At 43.1% G+C, this 16,867-nt stretch overlaps 1 protein-coding gene across 17 annotated transcripts in view; it reads left to right on the forward strand.

Annotated features, from left to right (window-relative positions):
- The window catches only part of MAGI1 (membrane associated guanylate kinase, WW and PDZ domain containing 1), a 577,834-nt gene that overhangs the window by 528,014 nt on the left and 32,953 nt on the right, over positions 1-16,867 (forward strand). For all 17 annotated transcript variants that reach the window (XM_074344506.1, XM_074344521.1, XM_074344522.1 and 14 more), the window contains 2 exons: positions 6,002-6,033; positions 15,762-15,978. In XM_074344506.1, the coding sequence (XP_074200607.1) occupies positions 6,002-6,033; positions 15,762-15,978 (249 nt within the window). The remainder of the gene's footprint in view (positions 1-6,001; positions 6,034-15,761; positions 15,979-16,867) is intronic.

Consider the following 16,867-nt stretch of genomic DNA (forward strand, 5'->3'; position numbering starts at 1 on the left):
CCTCTATTTGTAGATAAAATATTTTGCACATATTGTTCTTACTAGAGGCACAAACTGAGCTGAAGTGACCGTCACTCTGGGGATAGCTGCTAACACCATAGCCACGTGCTTGGACAAGGCTTTAACCTGAGGGTTGTCGACCTCAATAGAATGGGTTTCTTAGAGTCGCCAGTCAAGGTTTCAGAGGCTGTATTGAATTTGTATGCCATATTGAATCGTGTGCTTCTGTGCAACTCTGCTCGAGACAGGCTCTAACAGCTTTTTATCCCATTTTCAATCAAGGCCATGGCCCAGTAATTAAGTAGCACAGACACTTGAGTAGAAATGGCAGTTCACTGAGCCAAGAGAGAGCTAGAACGAACTCTGTTATTCTTTAGTCTAACACTGCACTACAGCCAGTAAGTCCATCCCATTGTCCAAGCGTCCTCAGTATGGCTGCATTGTTCAATAATGCTTACCTGTGTATGGTTATAGCTGGATTGTATGTAAAATCTTGGAAAATACCAAAAAGAAGAATATGAGTCACCTATTCATCCTAGAATTCAGAAACAGTATTTTAATACATTTTCCTCTAGTCTTTGGGTGTATGATGCATATGTGTGTGTGTGTGTGTGTGTGTGTGAGTGAGATACATACATCATACACATAGATCTATTTCTTAATAATGAATTTCTATTCTATGGCAGTTTTTAATCAGTTTTTCTTGTCTTTTTCCCATGTCACTAAATGTTCTTGTTTTTATAATCCGTTTTTAATGGATTCATAATTTTTCATCTTATTGATATAACAATATGTTTACTCATTCCTCTGTCCTTGGAAGTTCTGATTGTTTCCACTTTGTCTTCTTTAAATAATGCTGTGTTGAGCATCTTTTTATATACATTTGTGTGAAACTCTCTGATTACTCCTTTAATACAAACTCGTAATGATGAGTTTCCTGAGTTAAAGTCTGCTCTAATCTTTGAGTCCTGCATTTAGGATTAGGCACTGATAGGTTCAGAATAAGAGAGAAGGCTAGTAGTGTGTGAGATGAAAATGTGCTCAAAGTAGTCTTACCCTCTGGAATCTAAGTCTAGCCCCTGACCAAGTTCTCACAGTCTCCCTCTTGGGGCTTTCAGTGGGCTCTGTGAACACTCTCTCAATCTCTCTCTCTAAATATATATATAAGTTCCCTGTTCTTTGCACATGGCATTACCTTATTGAGCACCAGTCCACTTGTTAATGCAGCATTCTGCTGGGCAAGCCTCTAAAGAATCCCATGTGTCAGATGCCATGTGGATTAGCGAGTGGTGGGTGTTTAAATGCTAAGGAAGAAACCAAATGTTTCCATTAAAATGCTCCAATCTAGAGACCAAGTGCAAAGGGAAATGAATATCACAGTGAAAAAAAAAAAAAGGGAAATTGATGACATAGTACTTTTTTTTTTATTATTTGTAGATATACTTTGCATTTGACAGTGATTTTAGGATTCATCCCTTCAAAGCCCTTGGCATGATTTTTCTTGATTCTTTCAGCTGGTGAGGTTGGTTGACATTCTCCCTTCCTTTAAACCTGGAGGAAATTGGGTCCAAGGAAGTCCAATCTCCTTCCCAGCGTCTCAGGTTTTGTTCATCTCGGTGCCCCAGTGGCAGCGATTGGCTTCTGTTTGGCTTCCCCTGACAGCCCAGCTGAGCTATCTGGTATCTCTCCTTTTTCCATTAAGTCAGTAGGACAAACACAAGTCTTAATCTCAACAGGATGCTTAAAGAAACTCTATATGTATATATTCATTTTGGGAATAAGTAACCAACTCTTGGAGGACGTAGAGGTCAGTGATGGCTCTAGAGATTTAAAAGCACGATAAAATGTTCTGAAATTTGCTGCATTTGTCTTACGTAAAGAGGCATTGTAGACTTTTGTTTATTGTGGAATCTGTATGTATATGTGTGTGTATGTTCATTAATAAATGAAGCTTTTCTTGTTGCAGAAGATACTAAAATAGGTAATAAAGTTCCCCATGATCCCATGAGCAGCAGAACACACAGTTTTGCTGTGTAACATTCTCGGCTTTGTTTCCAAATGCTTACGTGTTCTGTTAAATTTTTACTTTTTTTGTATAAACTTTTGTGTCCAACCATTATAAACTTTTACCAAGAATAACATTTGCCATTTAGTTCTATGAGAACATGTTTAGTAGCTTAGTTTATGGCCTTGATATTTAAAAGGAAAGAGATTCCTCCTCTTCATGTTAATTGGTCTGATCCCAGCCACCAGCAGAGAAATTACCGTTTGTTTTCTCCAGAGGGACACCTTTTTCATCAGGAACTTGAGAAATTCAGGTCCCAAGCCTTTCTCACTTCTGTAGATCACACTTAGGCTCACACTTGGAAGGTGCACGTTCCCGTGAAAGTTTCCTGGGGCCCCTTTGAAGTAGCATTTGCCACCTTCCAGGCTCTCAGAGCAGATGGTTCTCTCCAGGGATTTCTTCCCCCAGTTCCCCTTCCTTGCCCCAAAGGGAGCAGGCTGTTTCTGCCCAGTATGCTCGTATGTAATCCATGATACGAGCTCTACAACACAAGCTTCCCGCTGCCACTTGGCACACACAGTGTGCATTTGTCCTGGGGAAAACCAGGGACATGTGGGATTGTGCTGTCCTCTGTCGCCCGTCCAGTGGGGATGGCCCGCAGACCACCCCAGCCAGACAAGAGCCACCTCCTGTGATTTCTCAGTCTTGGAGATTTCTCCCAAACAGTGATCTCTTTGGAGTGGTTTCCGTTAGGTCTGCCCGGCTGTTTCCAGTCCATCTGAATAGCTTTGGCTGAAATAAATTATAAATTGTCATCAGGAACTTGGTGCCAGCATTCATATTCATTAGATTTTAAGATTTAATGACTATATGGGCCTAAAACAAATCTTTGACTTCTTCTTTTTTTTTTTTTTTTTCATGTTGTCAAGTGGAGTCTCTTGGTTTCTGACTTTTTAAATACTAATCTGTGGCCACTTTTGGCTCCTGTCAATGGTGTGGCTTTTTTTTAAAAAAAAAAAAAAAAGGTTTTTTTTGGCACCTAGCCAGCAAAGAAGAACAGATTCCTCTTTAAATGAAAAGAAGCTGTTCTTACTTGTTGTAAAATGCAACTTGTCAGTTGAGCCTGGAACTTTTGGAATGTTCCATGGACGGCTGCTTCAGAGGAAACAGACTGTAACTGGTTACCCCATAAGCTTTAGAACAGTTGATTCTGAACAATTAAGGGAAGGGCCATTCATTAAGTAATGTTTATTTTTTAATTAGTATTTTCTGGCCTCGGCAAGATGCAAATATGGTATTCTTGAAAAAACTCTAGATTGAGGCCAGAGTCTGTTCAAATGAGTCCATGTGATCCCTGCCTCTTCTTTCCCCACTGGAAATATTTCAGTTACCTGTTTCATGTGGACAGTCATGGAAGGTGGGTGTGTCTGAGTGTGCTGAACACCTGTCTGCTGTACCCGCCCGTCTTACCTCATCCTGTTCTCATTCATGGATACCATCCATACTGTTACCCATAGAGACAGCTCATGCCTTTTAACCTCTGCAGATGGCTTTATAGGTTGGTCATCCCTTAGTTTATTTAGAACTTAAAGTCATTGCCAGGTTCCCTTTATACCAATAGTACTGCGTTGAGCATCCTGTTACCTCCATAACCTTTAAATGTGTGTGCGAGTGTTATCATTTTGATAGCAAATTTAAAACGCCCTTTATTTTATATATGAAAATCTTAAGAAATTGGAAATTTAAGATGATCAGAGTTTTATAAATGATTAGCAGAGCGTGGATTGAAGTCATTTTCCTCCTAACAAGTTAGAGATTCTTTAAAAATTGTTGTATTGGAAGCCTAGGAGAAATCAAGTTTAGTAAAAGCCCACTACAGTGAAGTGTTATTCCAATTAACTAAGAAGTTCAGTATGAATTAGAGAAAAATCTGTATTTAAAGATGGACTATTATCCCATGTTGAAGTGTACACAGTGACCCACCCTAATATAACTTGATAAAATTCCTTAAGGGAATCACATTAATGAACAAATAAAGGTGCCAAATACTTATTTTTAGGAAAAATGACACCTCTAGATTGCTCAGCACAGTTAGTCTCGTCCCTAGACAGAATATTTCCCCTACAGTGTTTTTTTGCATTTTAACATGCTAGGCAAATGATTTGTCCTAGTTAGAATAAGATAACCATAACGACTTCTTTTTTTCCTAAGTGGTGTAAATTAGCAAAGGAAGCTAAAAAGGATTGACATTTGAGGGCCGAGGTAGGAGGCTTTTAAACATTTTGTCTGTTCAGTTATCACAACCATCTTGTGCAAATGAGCCTGAATCTTTCCATTTCATAAACTGAGAAACTGAGGCACAGAAGGCTTCAGAACAACTCGATGAAGGTTGTCTATCGGAGTTCGCAAGACCCGAAAGTAATGATCCTCTTTCTACTGTATCATAGTTGCCTTAAATGGGGTCCTCATACCTTCTGCATCAGAATCTCCTGAAATGTTCATACTGCAGATTCCTGGGATGCTCAGGGTGGGTCCTGGGATTCTGCATTGATGAGAAGCTGCCACCTCCTCCTTAGGCACTGTGAAGTCTAAGAGCCACTGTCCCAGATCGTGGTGACCTCCTTTTGGTAATGTGATGAGCTGTGCCAGAGGAGAGGACGAGTGGTCCCTGTCACACGTCTCTTGCAATCGGCACATTAGCAGTGCTCCTCTGGGTGGCTTCCCCTTCATCACCCCACTCTGTTGCCTCCTGTTACTCACACTGAACTAAACAGCTGCTGGCTTAACAAGTCACTTCCAAGTTGAAATCATCACACCACCCAGAGATCATTTCCTAAAAAAGGTTGAAATTTCCAGTGCAGAATCATCAGATCCCAATCCATCAGGTCCTGGATTGTGCCTACTATAGTTGGAACCTGCTTTTGCATTCTTATGTTTGCTCAAACCAAAAATTTAAAAAAAAAAAAAAAAAAGTGAGAAGGCAGCTTGCAGAAATGATTACTTTTAAAACACCGATAAATGCTTTTATTTTCCTTTCCAGCCCTCCTTTGCTATGCTCCTTTGGTGGCCAATTTCCCATAAGTCTGCCCCTAATGGCTGCAGACTTCTCTAGGAGTGAGATCAGCGGTCCCTTCCAGGTCTCATCCTCTCACCAAAGACAGGGTTTTGGGAGAGCCAGCTAGGTTCAAGGAGCGCTTTTTTCCTCCCCTGCCTTTCACTGTCTCCATTATTCTCTTTTTTTCTCTCAGCTCTGTGAAATTTCTCTTTTTCACTCTCCAACAACCTGCTTTTGAGGGGCGAGTCCCAGAAAACTGAATAGGCGTGTGCTTGGATGAGTGACATGTGGAGAGGTGTGATTGTGATTTGGAGGGGGTCCTAGACCAACTTGGATCTATGTTCTGTGTTGGCAGAAGAGTGTCTCTGTTTTGGTGCTCAGCTCATCCAAATAAAGAAAGCATTTCCTCTCCTAAAAGGCAGAGGGGAAAAAAGAGAGAAAGAAAAGACCAAAAAAAAAAGAAAGAAAAAGGAAAAAAAAATTAATCTTAACCATGTACTTCTCTGAAGCTAAATATACACCCCCTTCCTCTGTCGTGATTGGTCCGTTTCAATTAACAAGTGGATCGTATGGAAAGGAAATATCCTGGACTTAATTGTAAGTTAAGTCTCTCTTAATCCAGAAGAGCATTTGAGATTCTGTCCAAGTGTTCAATTTCCCAGGCCGCTGAGGTCTGTGAATTTCTTTTCCCAGCCTCCAGGCTGCTGCAGTACAAGTCAGCATAGCTAATGCAGATAGATCTCCTGCCTCTCGCTCTCCTCCTCCCTCTGCTTTGATTCGATATGAACAGCCTGGTAACTCCGATGCTGGGGAGAAATCTGACATAACTCTGCAGATGGCTAGGTTGCCATGAAACACCTGGGGATTGTTCTTTAAGGAAAAGGTAACGTTCATATGCTAATGATTTCTTCCCCCTTCCCTTCTTGTTGCATTTTTTCCAGGGCTGCCAGTTCCCAAGAAGAGCCCAAAGTCGGTAAGGACTTGTCAGTTACTTGATGATTGTTTTGGGGGGTGGGGTTGGGGGGCTGGTGGTGGGAAGGGACGCTGTCTGGCTGGACTTGACTAAATGTGTTTTAGAGTGGATGGAGGAGACAGCCAGGGCTCATTTTATTAAGTTCTGGGGATCCGTTTGGTATAGAAGGTATTGGGGTTTGTCTTTAGCTGTCTAGTGATTTGTAGGCAGTCTGCAGGAGCCTGGATAACGAATGCATGTTTGGAATCTTCTCATATAAATGCATCACAACTCTCATTTGAATGCATGACTTTCTTAGATGTTTTAACTTGATACAAATGCTATTGTTTCTTTTGGGAGGAGGGAAAAAACAAAAACAAAAAACACCTACCTGCTTACTGGGTAGCATTGCTCTCAACTGGTGTTTCCAGCCATTCACATGGATAGATTCTCTCCCTAAGCTTTCTTATACATTGGATGATGAATTATTTAAAAAATTGAAAGCCTGAAGGTTTACGGAAGAGTTGCTCTGCCCTGTATATATGTCCGTGCTCACATGGAAGATGCCCCAGCACTAAGAGTAAGACATTTCCTTGCTGTGGAAACGTCCTTTGTTGTTTTGCCAGCTTTTAGCGGCATTATGCTGCAGGTATAGGATTCTTTAAAAAAAAAAAAAAAAAAATCAATGTTATGCTGTCCTTTCTAATCTGGTTTCCTGAAGATGCATTACCTAGTTGACATGTTAGCTAATAGCTTAGAGGCTTTAATGTTTTGCTTGGTTTTGGTGAGCTTCTGCTCCCGGGGCACTGACAACAAATTAAAATGCTACTTAAAAACTCAAAATCTGGAACTCTGATGCCTGTGGAATCGATCCGGGTGAAAGAAGCTTCCCAAATTATTAACATTAGGACGAAGAGGGGTGTATTTCCTTGTGGCTTAGAATACGAGGGCGCGGGAAAATTGATAGCCTTCCGCCATCCAGGGATGGAAAGCCTTTAAAACTTTGCAATTTAAGGTGCTGCAGCTGAATTCCTTCCACCTGTCTCCAAGCTTGGCCGCGAGAGGCAGAAGAGAAGTTTATTCTGGAGATGAGAGAGGGAGCTGCCTGCATTCTTAAGCCCCGCTCCTAAGTTCTCCAAAGAGAAGAACCTGCAATAATTGATGTGATTTCAGTGAAACATAGTGCCATGGTGATGGGGACATGTGGTTTCGGGGCTGCTTCTCTTGTCATTTTGTGTTAATGTCCAGGCTGAAGAGTGCTGGTAGGTTTCTGCGTTGGAACCACAGAGATGCCAAAACCTGTGAGTGTGTGTGTGTGTGTGTGTGTGTGTGTGTGTGTGTGTGTGTGTGTACAGGCATGCATATGTGTCTCCCATCCCTGGGTCATAGTTAGAAACCTATTCAGCCTTCAGAAAAAATAGCAGCAAATCTGTAAGGTATGTCACATGAGCTTGAGTTAGCAGGACTCATGCTTTTTTCTGCCCCACCCCCCGAGCCTGCTATGTGATGCAGACTTATTTTACACACTCCACATGGAATGGAGTCTTGACAAGGAGCACACTGGGGGAGATAGAGCAGTTTTGCACAGGCAGCATGGTATCAGGTAGCAAGGTGTTCTGTTTTGTTTTGCATCCCCTTTAAACTTGCTGTGCAAAAGGATTTTTGTAGCTTCATTTGCATCTCTTCTCCCCCGAAGTGTTTTGGAATTCCCTGCTGAACTCAAAGGGTATCAAACAGGTACAGAGCCTGCATTCACCAAGTCAGTTAAGAGAATTCCCTGTGACCGTTTATTTTTGTGGAAGCCATGTCATTAGCAAGCCGCAAGCCAATTATTCAGGCTGCATTCCTAGGAAGAAAGCTCTCTTAACTGCTTTGCCCACAGTCTGCTGGCTCTTAATTACCACAAGCTAAGAGACTGGTGTATTGCTGGGTTAGAAATGAACAAGCCCCCGGCTTGGGGCTTGTCCTTTGCTGGCTTCTCTGCCAGGACAGGGATGATGGTTTTCACAGCACTGCTGGCACACTCTGGCAGCTGCCGTACAAAATTTGGGGGCTATCAGCCAAGGTCTGCTGTTGCCGGTAGAGCTTTGCTCGCATCTGTGACCAGTGGGACTTCTGCACAGGTGAATTGAGAGCGACTTCCCTTGCCCAGTGTGAATTTTGATGAAGTCCTGCCAGAGAGCCAGATGATGATGGAATTTTTTGGTAGGGTCACAGGGAGTCCACGCGGAAGCCAGATGTTGTGGTTCCAGAAAGCCATTCACATAAAGACAGATAGGGTCAGCTCTGCCGGCCACAGAATGGAACACACACTGCTGAAGCCTGGGTTGTGATACGCTGAGTTACCAGCAGCCCAGAGAAGATGCTGCCTTCACCCTGGACCATGTATTTTCTTTATTCTTAGAAGTTCCCAACACTGTTGGCTTGCTTATGTGACTGACAGCTTCCTTTGCCCTGGTACCTTTTTTTTTTCCTATAAATATTTTCAATAATTCAGTAGTTGGGTTTTTATTAGCCCAGAAGGACTTCTCTTTTTGATCTGACTTCCCCTTCTGGATAGCCTCTATAACTTACCCTTAATAAGCAATTTCACCTACTAGATTTAGTTTAAATGTTAAATTGATGGTTGATATCCTCGTGGGAGGTGATGGCTGTCTTCATAAAATGTTACTAATTGAATGCCTAGACGTCCCTAACATCGGAGATTTTTTTTTTTTTTAACCAAATGGCAGGGACAAAAATAAGACATATCTGCTGTCAGGTTCTAGGCCTCACTGGGAAGCTTGATTGTGGGGCCCAGTTTAATCATCCTGACTGGAAACTTGTTCAGTGAAGACTCTTGGTCTAAATCACACACAAGGACTTGGTGTGTGAGGATCGGAAACTCTAAATATCACACCAAACCCTGAACTTAAAGTCAGTATTCACCTGTGTTTTCTCACTAGTTCAGTTCCCAACTGGTACTTCCTTTTCACCCTTCTTTCATCTGTCCATCTGTCCATGTATCCGCTTATCCATCCACCCATCCATCCACCCATCCATCCAGCAGGTTGGTGCTGAGAAAGTGCTAAGTGTCGGGTTTGGTGTGAGGCACTGGAAATGCCTTTCTTCTTGGAGCTGACAAATGATTTATTGATTGCTGCTTTCACAGAAAGGATTCATTGTCACAAATCACCAAAATTTTTTATGCATTTGTTCCATCAACAAACATTTATTGAGTATCTCCTTTATCCCAGACCCAATACTCGTCTACAACAGGAACTAAAACAGAACACATTCATGCCCTCCCAGAACTGGGGGGAGACAGATGACCACATAAACAAGGCACATCCACACAGACCTTCCCCATGGGGCCTCCAGTGCAATGAGCATATACTTTCAAAAGGTAACAAAGCAGAAATATAACGTAGAACCAAGGACACACGTAATGAAAATCATTCAGCTCTTAATTATAATGACCTAAGGGAAGTCGCCATACAAAGCCATAAAAAGGACCCAAGATTGAGTTAGATGCTGTGATGCAGCCATGGAATTCTTTCAAGTTCTCCAGCAGCCTATGCAACGTAGGGAACCACAGTATTTACTTAGTTTTTATTTTCAGATTAAAAACAGCATAAAGTGTTCACTAAGGAGACAACATTTTCCCAGTGACTACAAAACTTCTTATGTAAAGTTTTCTCATAGGGGACACCCAATGATGGGTGGGGAAATCTCTTAAGCAAACGCAGCAAACAGAAAGGTAGCAACAGAGACAGGTTTTTGTTCCATTGCCCTCTGTTCCTCACCCCTGGAAGGGCTGCTGAGGACATAGACAGCTAGTCACTAAAAAATACGGCGGACAGGTTGCTTAGTGTACACAGTGAGTGACCCTGACCTGAGTCCTCCTGAATGCTGCCTCTTAAACCCTCCCGGTGGCCTTAGCACCCCAGTGCCACTTGTCCCAGAACCAGGGCAATAACACCATCCACCAAAGCTCCAAGCTACAGGGAGAAGCAGTGAGAGTCGTAGATGGGAGAAGGGTTATGGTTACTGGAGTCAGTCCCGTTGCCTGCCACTGCACACAGCAGCCATACCCTCAGCCCTTTGAAGCCCAGGAAATAGACTTTGCCGTTGTAGTAGATTCCATGAAAACATCCAGTCTGAGCTTAAAATTCATTTTCACATCCAATCAATACCTTCCTTTTCTTCTCCATTAACTCCTCTTTTTTGCCTTTTGGGAAGAAATCGTTTGACTTAGACCCATACATGCTAAAAGAAAGAGGCAAAAGTGAAGGACCGTCCTCTGCTTTGGCTTGTTTTTGAGACTGATTTTCATGCAACCTCTAATGACATTGGCCTGATACCTCATCAGCACTTGGAGTTTTTCCTGTTGTCCACGTACATCGCTGCAGTGGCCTTCAGCCTTGGCAGATACGTGAACTGTAAATAATTTTGCTTTAAAATGGATCGATTTGTCATTTTTAAGCCACATGAATTCTTTTCATCATTTAAGCTCCTAAGTGCTGCCTGTATTCACTTGCTGTTCCAAGCAAATATTTTCAGCTCACTTTATAAGTACGTCCATTTTGAAATCATTCTGGGAAATACTAATGAGCTGATTTTTTCCCCACCATTTCCATTTATAGAGTCCGTTGCATCTTCCCAGTTTCCCTGGCCTGTCGGTAATAAGGAAATCATCTGTTTTAGGGAGGTTGGTATAGGTTTATTTTAAAAGGTCCTCTGATACAGGTTCACAGCTTGTGTGTGGCCAAGGACTTCTGTGGAGTTTTCACAACTGAACCCATTTCTTTCTTCCTAGTTGGTCCTGATTTGCTATTCAGAAATTTAAAAAAATCTTGCTTCAAAACTATCTGCATAGTGAAAACAGCTAGTGTTGGAATTATTCATCTCAGTATGTGGTGTTCCTTTCCAACCATTTTTTTTCAAGCTGGAGACCTGGAGGTGGAGGTCTGTGTTTCTAAGATCTCTTCCTTTCCCCCTTCCCTTCCCCTTACCCTCCTTCTCTCCGCAACCCCCTTCATTTTCTTCTCCCTTGGTCCCCTCCCCTCCCTCCTCCCCCTTCCCTCCCCCTCCTCTCCCCCTTCCTTTGGCCCCTCCCCATTCACCTCCTTCTCTCCCCCATTCAGCCTTTCAGCATTGCCTATCAAATATGGCACCAAACTGTCCTTTGCCTTTACTTGTCCCTCTCCTTTGTCATTTCTTTTCCCCTTGGTACCAACCACCCTGGGTCCCTCAGACAGTCTGCATAGTAGCCTCTGGACTGGCTCTTGGCTTTTACTCCCACCCCCACCACCCTTTTCAGCAGCCAGTAGCCAGACCAAACTTCCTGGAAGTAAGTGGGCTCCTGGCCCACCCACCCTTGCTTTGAAGTCATGAATGGATTCCTCCTCCCCTGAACTAAAAAAAAATTTTTTTTTGATAAGTGACAGTTTTGGGTTTTTTTTTTTAAACATTTTTTATTGAGTTATAATCATTTTACAATGTGTCAAATTCCAGTGTAGAGCAGTTTTGCAGTTATACTTGAACATATATATATTCATTGTCACATTTTTTTTCTCTGCCCCTGAACTACGAATTGAAACCCAAACTCCTTGCCCCACAAAGCCCTTGCATTTTGGGGTCTCCAAGTTCATCTCAGCCTCCCGGCTCCCCTGTTGTGACACACTCTTCTCCTCCCTGTTCTTCAGACAGTCCAAGCTCAGTTTTGCTTTGCAGACACAGCACATGCTGCTTCCCTCAGTGGCTGTTCTTCCAGAGGCGTCTCCTACCTACTTATCTAAAGGACATTGCAGTATATTGTCCTCAGTCTTTTATGATTATTGGATTAATATCTATCACACACACATACACAAACACACACTCCTGGATACACAGGTATAAATTCTAAGTGCTCAGGTACCATCTCTTTCTCACTGAGACATTGTATCTTTCAGAATCGGGCTCACAGAAGGTGATCTGTATGCTTTATTGGATGAAGGAATAAATATATTACAGGTACCTCCTTAAGAGGGGCTGCCCTGGGTGGTCTGTCATTGGTATTCTGGAAATTGCTCCATCCACATTCTTAGAACGTAACGAACTCAAAGTGCATCTTTAACTACAAATGCTTATCTTCAGGCCAGTTTCTCACCTAGAAAAATGAAGTGATAGACAGCCACATTAGATGCACGTCAGAGCCTCTGTGAGCACTAGTTCAGATGTGGATTTGTCCTCCTGCCCCAAGTCTTCGGAGACGTGATCCAGATTGCTGAAGAGGCGTGCAAGGTGACTTTAATTTGAGAGATATATAAACATGGCTTTTCTCCTGGACAGTTCTGGACTCTGACCAAACAAAGGACAATGTCATAGCTAACTAGACGATAAAAAGGCATATTTTGAACTTTCCACACACACACACAGAGCATAACTTCACAAAGGGCCTAGGTGCCAAGATACTACACACACAATGCATCTTCAAATTAAGTTGTTTTCATAATTGAACTTGAGAAGAAACATCAAGGGAGGTCAAATCTTATCAGGGGAAAATCCAAAAAGCTTCCAGATGCTTGTGTATTTAGCCCGTAGGGGTGGGTCAGAAGATGCCATTTAGTGATAGGTTTTGTGGTGGCATAGTTTTTAGAAGATCTTCCCAGGATGCTGCTTGCCTTTCATTTTCCAAATTTAGGGACAAGGTTTAGACGGCATTAAAAGGGAAAGGATGGGTGCAGTTTGATGGAGAAACAGTTCTGCCAACTCATTCTGTATTGTAGCTGTCATTTGGTGATAAATTGGACCTCAATGTGTTGTTTTTTGGGGAGGGGAGAAAAGGTGAGAAAATTTTTTAAATGGCCCCAGGTATTTCTTGTAAACGTCATTTGCACAGTCTGGTTTTGGCAAAGCCGTCTCTTCAGTTAAACTCAAGGTTTCCAGGTCCTCCATGTCAGATTTGTTACACTGGGACAGCCACCGCAGTCTTGGAAACCCGTGAGGTGACATACAGAATCAGTGTGCGTGTCTTTGCGGGTCTGTGTGTAAAAAGCGTGTGTGCATTCTCTGCTGGAGGAAGGTCCAGACTCTCTTAGTGGGTCAGGGTTGTCGGAAAGCTGTTTCTCCTGTTCAGGAAGAGGCAGTGATTAGAAGAGGTTAAATTTAGAGAGGTTACAGAGTAAGCCCAGGAAAGGAAGAAGGAGAGAGGTGTGGCGTTTCCCTCAGGTGATCCTGCAGTGCGGCTCACTGGGTCCCTGCGAAGCTTTGGGAAGAGGCGCCTCAACACCGAGGAGACTGGTGGTTCAGGGGTCAGAGATTGACTTTAACTGGGAAATGAATTCAGTGTCAATGGACCAACCCCACATCCAGCATTTGCTCCTCACTTGAGAAACCAGGAGAGGGTGGGCGCTTGAAGGGAGGGGTACAGCTCTCAGGGTAAATCCAGAGGTCCTTAATCTATTGAACTATTTGCTTTTACTTGTAAAATATCTTTTTCCTCCCTTCCAAAAAGAGAGCAGAAACAAAGCACTACCACAGTGTAAAAAAATAGAAACTAATAGTCTCATTAATTTTCCTTTCCAAGGTTCATTTCAAAATGAAAATAGCTTTGCATTTTGTCTTGATTATACAAAGCATTCTCTTTACGTTGTAAAAATAAGAAGTAGGCAGTACAGGAACATATAAGAGACGGGACAACCCACCCCAAATCCAACTTGTTTCTCTGTCTGCTGGGGTGTGTGCACGCCCGACATGGGCTGACACCCCACATGCTTGTTTATAACAGGGACCCTTGTAAAGATCACAGTGAGGAGGCACGCAAATTCCCACGCACAGGGAAGGGGGTGTGGGGACTGTATCCATCATTGACACTTTCCTGCATCTGAAAATCTTCAGCATGTCTCCAGGGGAAGCACAAGGCAGGTACTGACTTTCTCTGGGCTGAAATGGGAGAGCTGGTCCCGAGGGCCGAATTCACTTTGGTGAGGGGGTGGGACGCTTTTGGAAGTTGCAGAACCAGGTTCTCTCCCAAGTCTTTGGAATACTGATGCATCCAGGTCGGAGCTGAGCACATTATCTTCAAAAGGGAACAATGGGGACATGGGGGTGAAGGTGATGGTGTCCTTGCCCAAAGGTCCATGTGTTTCCTGACACCTTTCCCAGAGTAATTTGTCTCCTTGAGTCCGAGTGAATTGAGCTTTCTCGTACATTCTTACCAAGACCTCTTTGCTAGGTTAGCATATGGCCCTCGTATTTCTCCCACAAGCACACCAAGCATAATTTCAAATGGTCTATTGGTCTTTGCTAAATGCATGCCCAGTTTTCCTCAACTTTGAATCTTCACTGAAACCTATATTCAGAGCTGTAATCTGTAAAAGTCAGGGATGGTGAAGTTTTTGTCCTCCTTGGCCTTTCTTCAGATTTCAAAGCAAGGACTAGAGGGAGGGGGAGTAGAGAGGCCTGAGAAATGAATGAAAGGGACCTTAGAAATGTCCATCAAGTTGGGGAATGGAAGATGGAGGCCACCTGAGGAGAGAGCAAGGAAGAACCATTGTTCTAAGACTGAATTGTTAAGACCCAGGGCAAGAATTTGATGCTTTTAAAGAACTTGAGGGAAATGGAATGTCTGAGTCACAAATCTTATAAACTAAAAACTCCTAAGCTCTGCAGGACCTGTAAGAGAGGTTGGCAGTGTCCAGTTATGATGCTCTGAGGTAGATAAATGTAGTGACGTGGCATCTGTTGTGTGAGAGACAGGAGTCTAGGATTTTTATTTTGAACAGGGGGAAACTAAACACCTGGGCTTACCACATCTTTTATCGGAGAAAGTAAGAGCTGAAATGTTCCATGTTTTCCCCCTCCAGTATTTTTCCTTCCACTAGATTTTGTTCTCCATTCAGTTGCCCTTCAGACCAAGAGCATCTCAAAAAACGGGAAGGGTCTTTTGCTGAGCAGGTTTTCAGGATCAGGAGCCTGCTTATTGCATTGGAATTCAGATGAAACTCTTTCCCTTTGGCTGCTACTCGGACTTTGGACAAGTTGCAGATCTGAGAAGGCTGACCCCCTGAGGTCAACACATATATAAAAATGGATCTCAGTTTTCAACCAACAGTAGTGTCAGGAGATCAAGAGGTGAAATGTGAGGCCTCAAAAATTGATTCGCTAAGAATTATGAAAGCTCTTCAGATAATAGTTATGTATATACTTAAAAGTACAAGGGCACATCAGTCTTAGATGTGATTCTTTAAAGATCTGATTCCTGTTTCTTACAGGCTACAAGGACTGATGGTAAATCCTTAGATAGAAGTTGAATATTTTATTAATGAAAGGTGGAAGATGTGGGGTCCCAAGGAGCGTTTTTAGCCCTGGTTGTGAATTCCTTTCAGATATGAGAGCCTTCTGTTCAAACCACTCATGGTCTTTGGTGCCACATGTTTTGTTTCAAAATGAAGATGTTAAAACGGATACAGCTTATAATAAGCGAGCCCAGTGTCTTAGCAGAGAACCTGTGATGCAAATTGGATTTGTTTTCTGCTCCAGCCCAGAAAGCCGCCCGGTTTGTGATTATGTGCTTCCATCTGGCCCGCCCCTCTGTCCGTCTGCCAGTCTCCTGGGGATGTACTGCCTTCAGCAGGAGCTGGGCGAAGGTGGAAGCCAAAATGTTGCTGATGTGTCTACGTACGTGTGCAAACAAGTGCCCAACAAAGACAGGCTGATGGAAAACACCCACTCGGGGAACCAATAATAACCTTCTCCTCTTGCCCCTCTCACTCGCTCCCTTTCAGCAACCCCTGGAAAGGAAAGACAGCCAGAACAGTTCACAGCACAGTGTTTCCAGCCACCGAAGCCTGCACACGGCCTCCCCTGGCCACGGCCCGCAGGTGCTGCCCGAGTACCCACCCGCAGACGCCCCGGCTCCCGATCAGACCGACAGCGCCGGGCAGAAAAAACCAGATCCTTTTAAAATCTGGGCGCAGTCCAGGAGCATGTATGAAAACCGACGTGAGTAGCACCCGGGCTCTTGTCTTCCCCAGATCACGCCGCCGGCCTCCCAACTTTCTCTTGAGGCTTATTGAGAATAGATTTTCAGAGTGTAAACCGGAGAGAGGTGAATCCAGGTGAGAGGTGAAAACGTCTCAGAGCAGCGTTCGAACCTGCTGGATATTCGCGGAGCCTCTGTTAGGTCCTCAGTTTGGGGAAGGGTAGATATGGACGGTCATCAGATGAAGGGTCTGGGTAAAAATTGATTTTATTTTTCCTTTTTGTTAAAAGAAGTGGCAGATCAGAGCTGTGGCCTCATTAATTCTTCCCCGCATGGAGATGGTGGCTGGCTCTGAGCACCTGTCTTCTGAAACAGCTCTGATACACAGTTGAACATAAATCTGATTGGTTTGGATGGCAGGAGTAATGAGAAGAAATTAAGTGCTTTCTTAGTGGTCTCCTGGTTTTTTAAGGATAGTGGTAATTTCTTTTTTTAACCATTATCAGTCTTTCTAAACATTCCCCTTAAAAAGGGGGAAAAAAAAAAAGCAGTGAGTGCTTTGTGCTTTAATTATTTATACCGTGGTTGAGCATGTTCCTTTGACTTTACCTTTTCAATAAATATGAGCTAGTGATGTCATACCTGGTAACTTTCTGGCTCTTATAAATGGAAAAGGCCCTTAATGTTTAATTTTTTTACTTTTTATGATGAAATGATTGCCAAAGACTATTCCCCATGAATAACATTCATTTATCTTACTATTCCCTAAGTTCTTAAAATGCTTTCATCTTAGGGGATGCAAATAGGCCCTGTTTGGGGGTGGGGGAGCTGTTATTCTTAGTGACGTTTTCTCATGAGGATGCATGGTCACGATGAACAGGTATGAAGTCCATGCTCCTCCTTGTGTTC

This window comes from Camelus bactrianus, chromosome 17 (assembly GCF_048773025.1).
Source record: "Camelus bactrianus isolate YW-2024 breed Bactrian camel chromosome 17, ASM4877302v1, whole genome shotgun sequence".
In the NCBI taxonomy this organism is placed as follows: Eukaryota; Metazoa; Chordata; class Mammalia; order Artiodactyla; family Camelidae; genus Camelus; species Camelus bactrianus.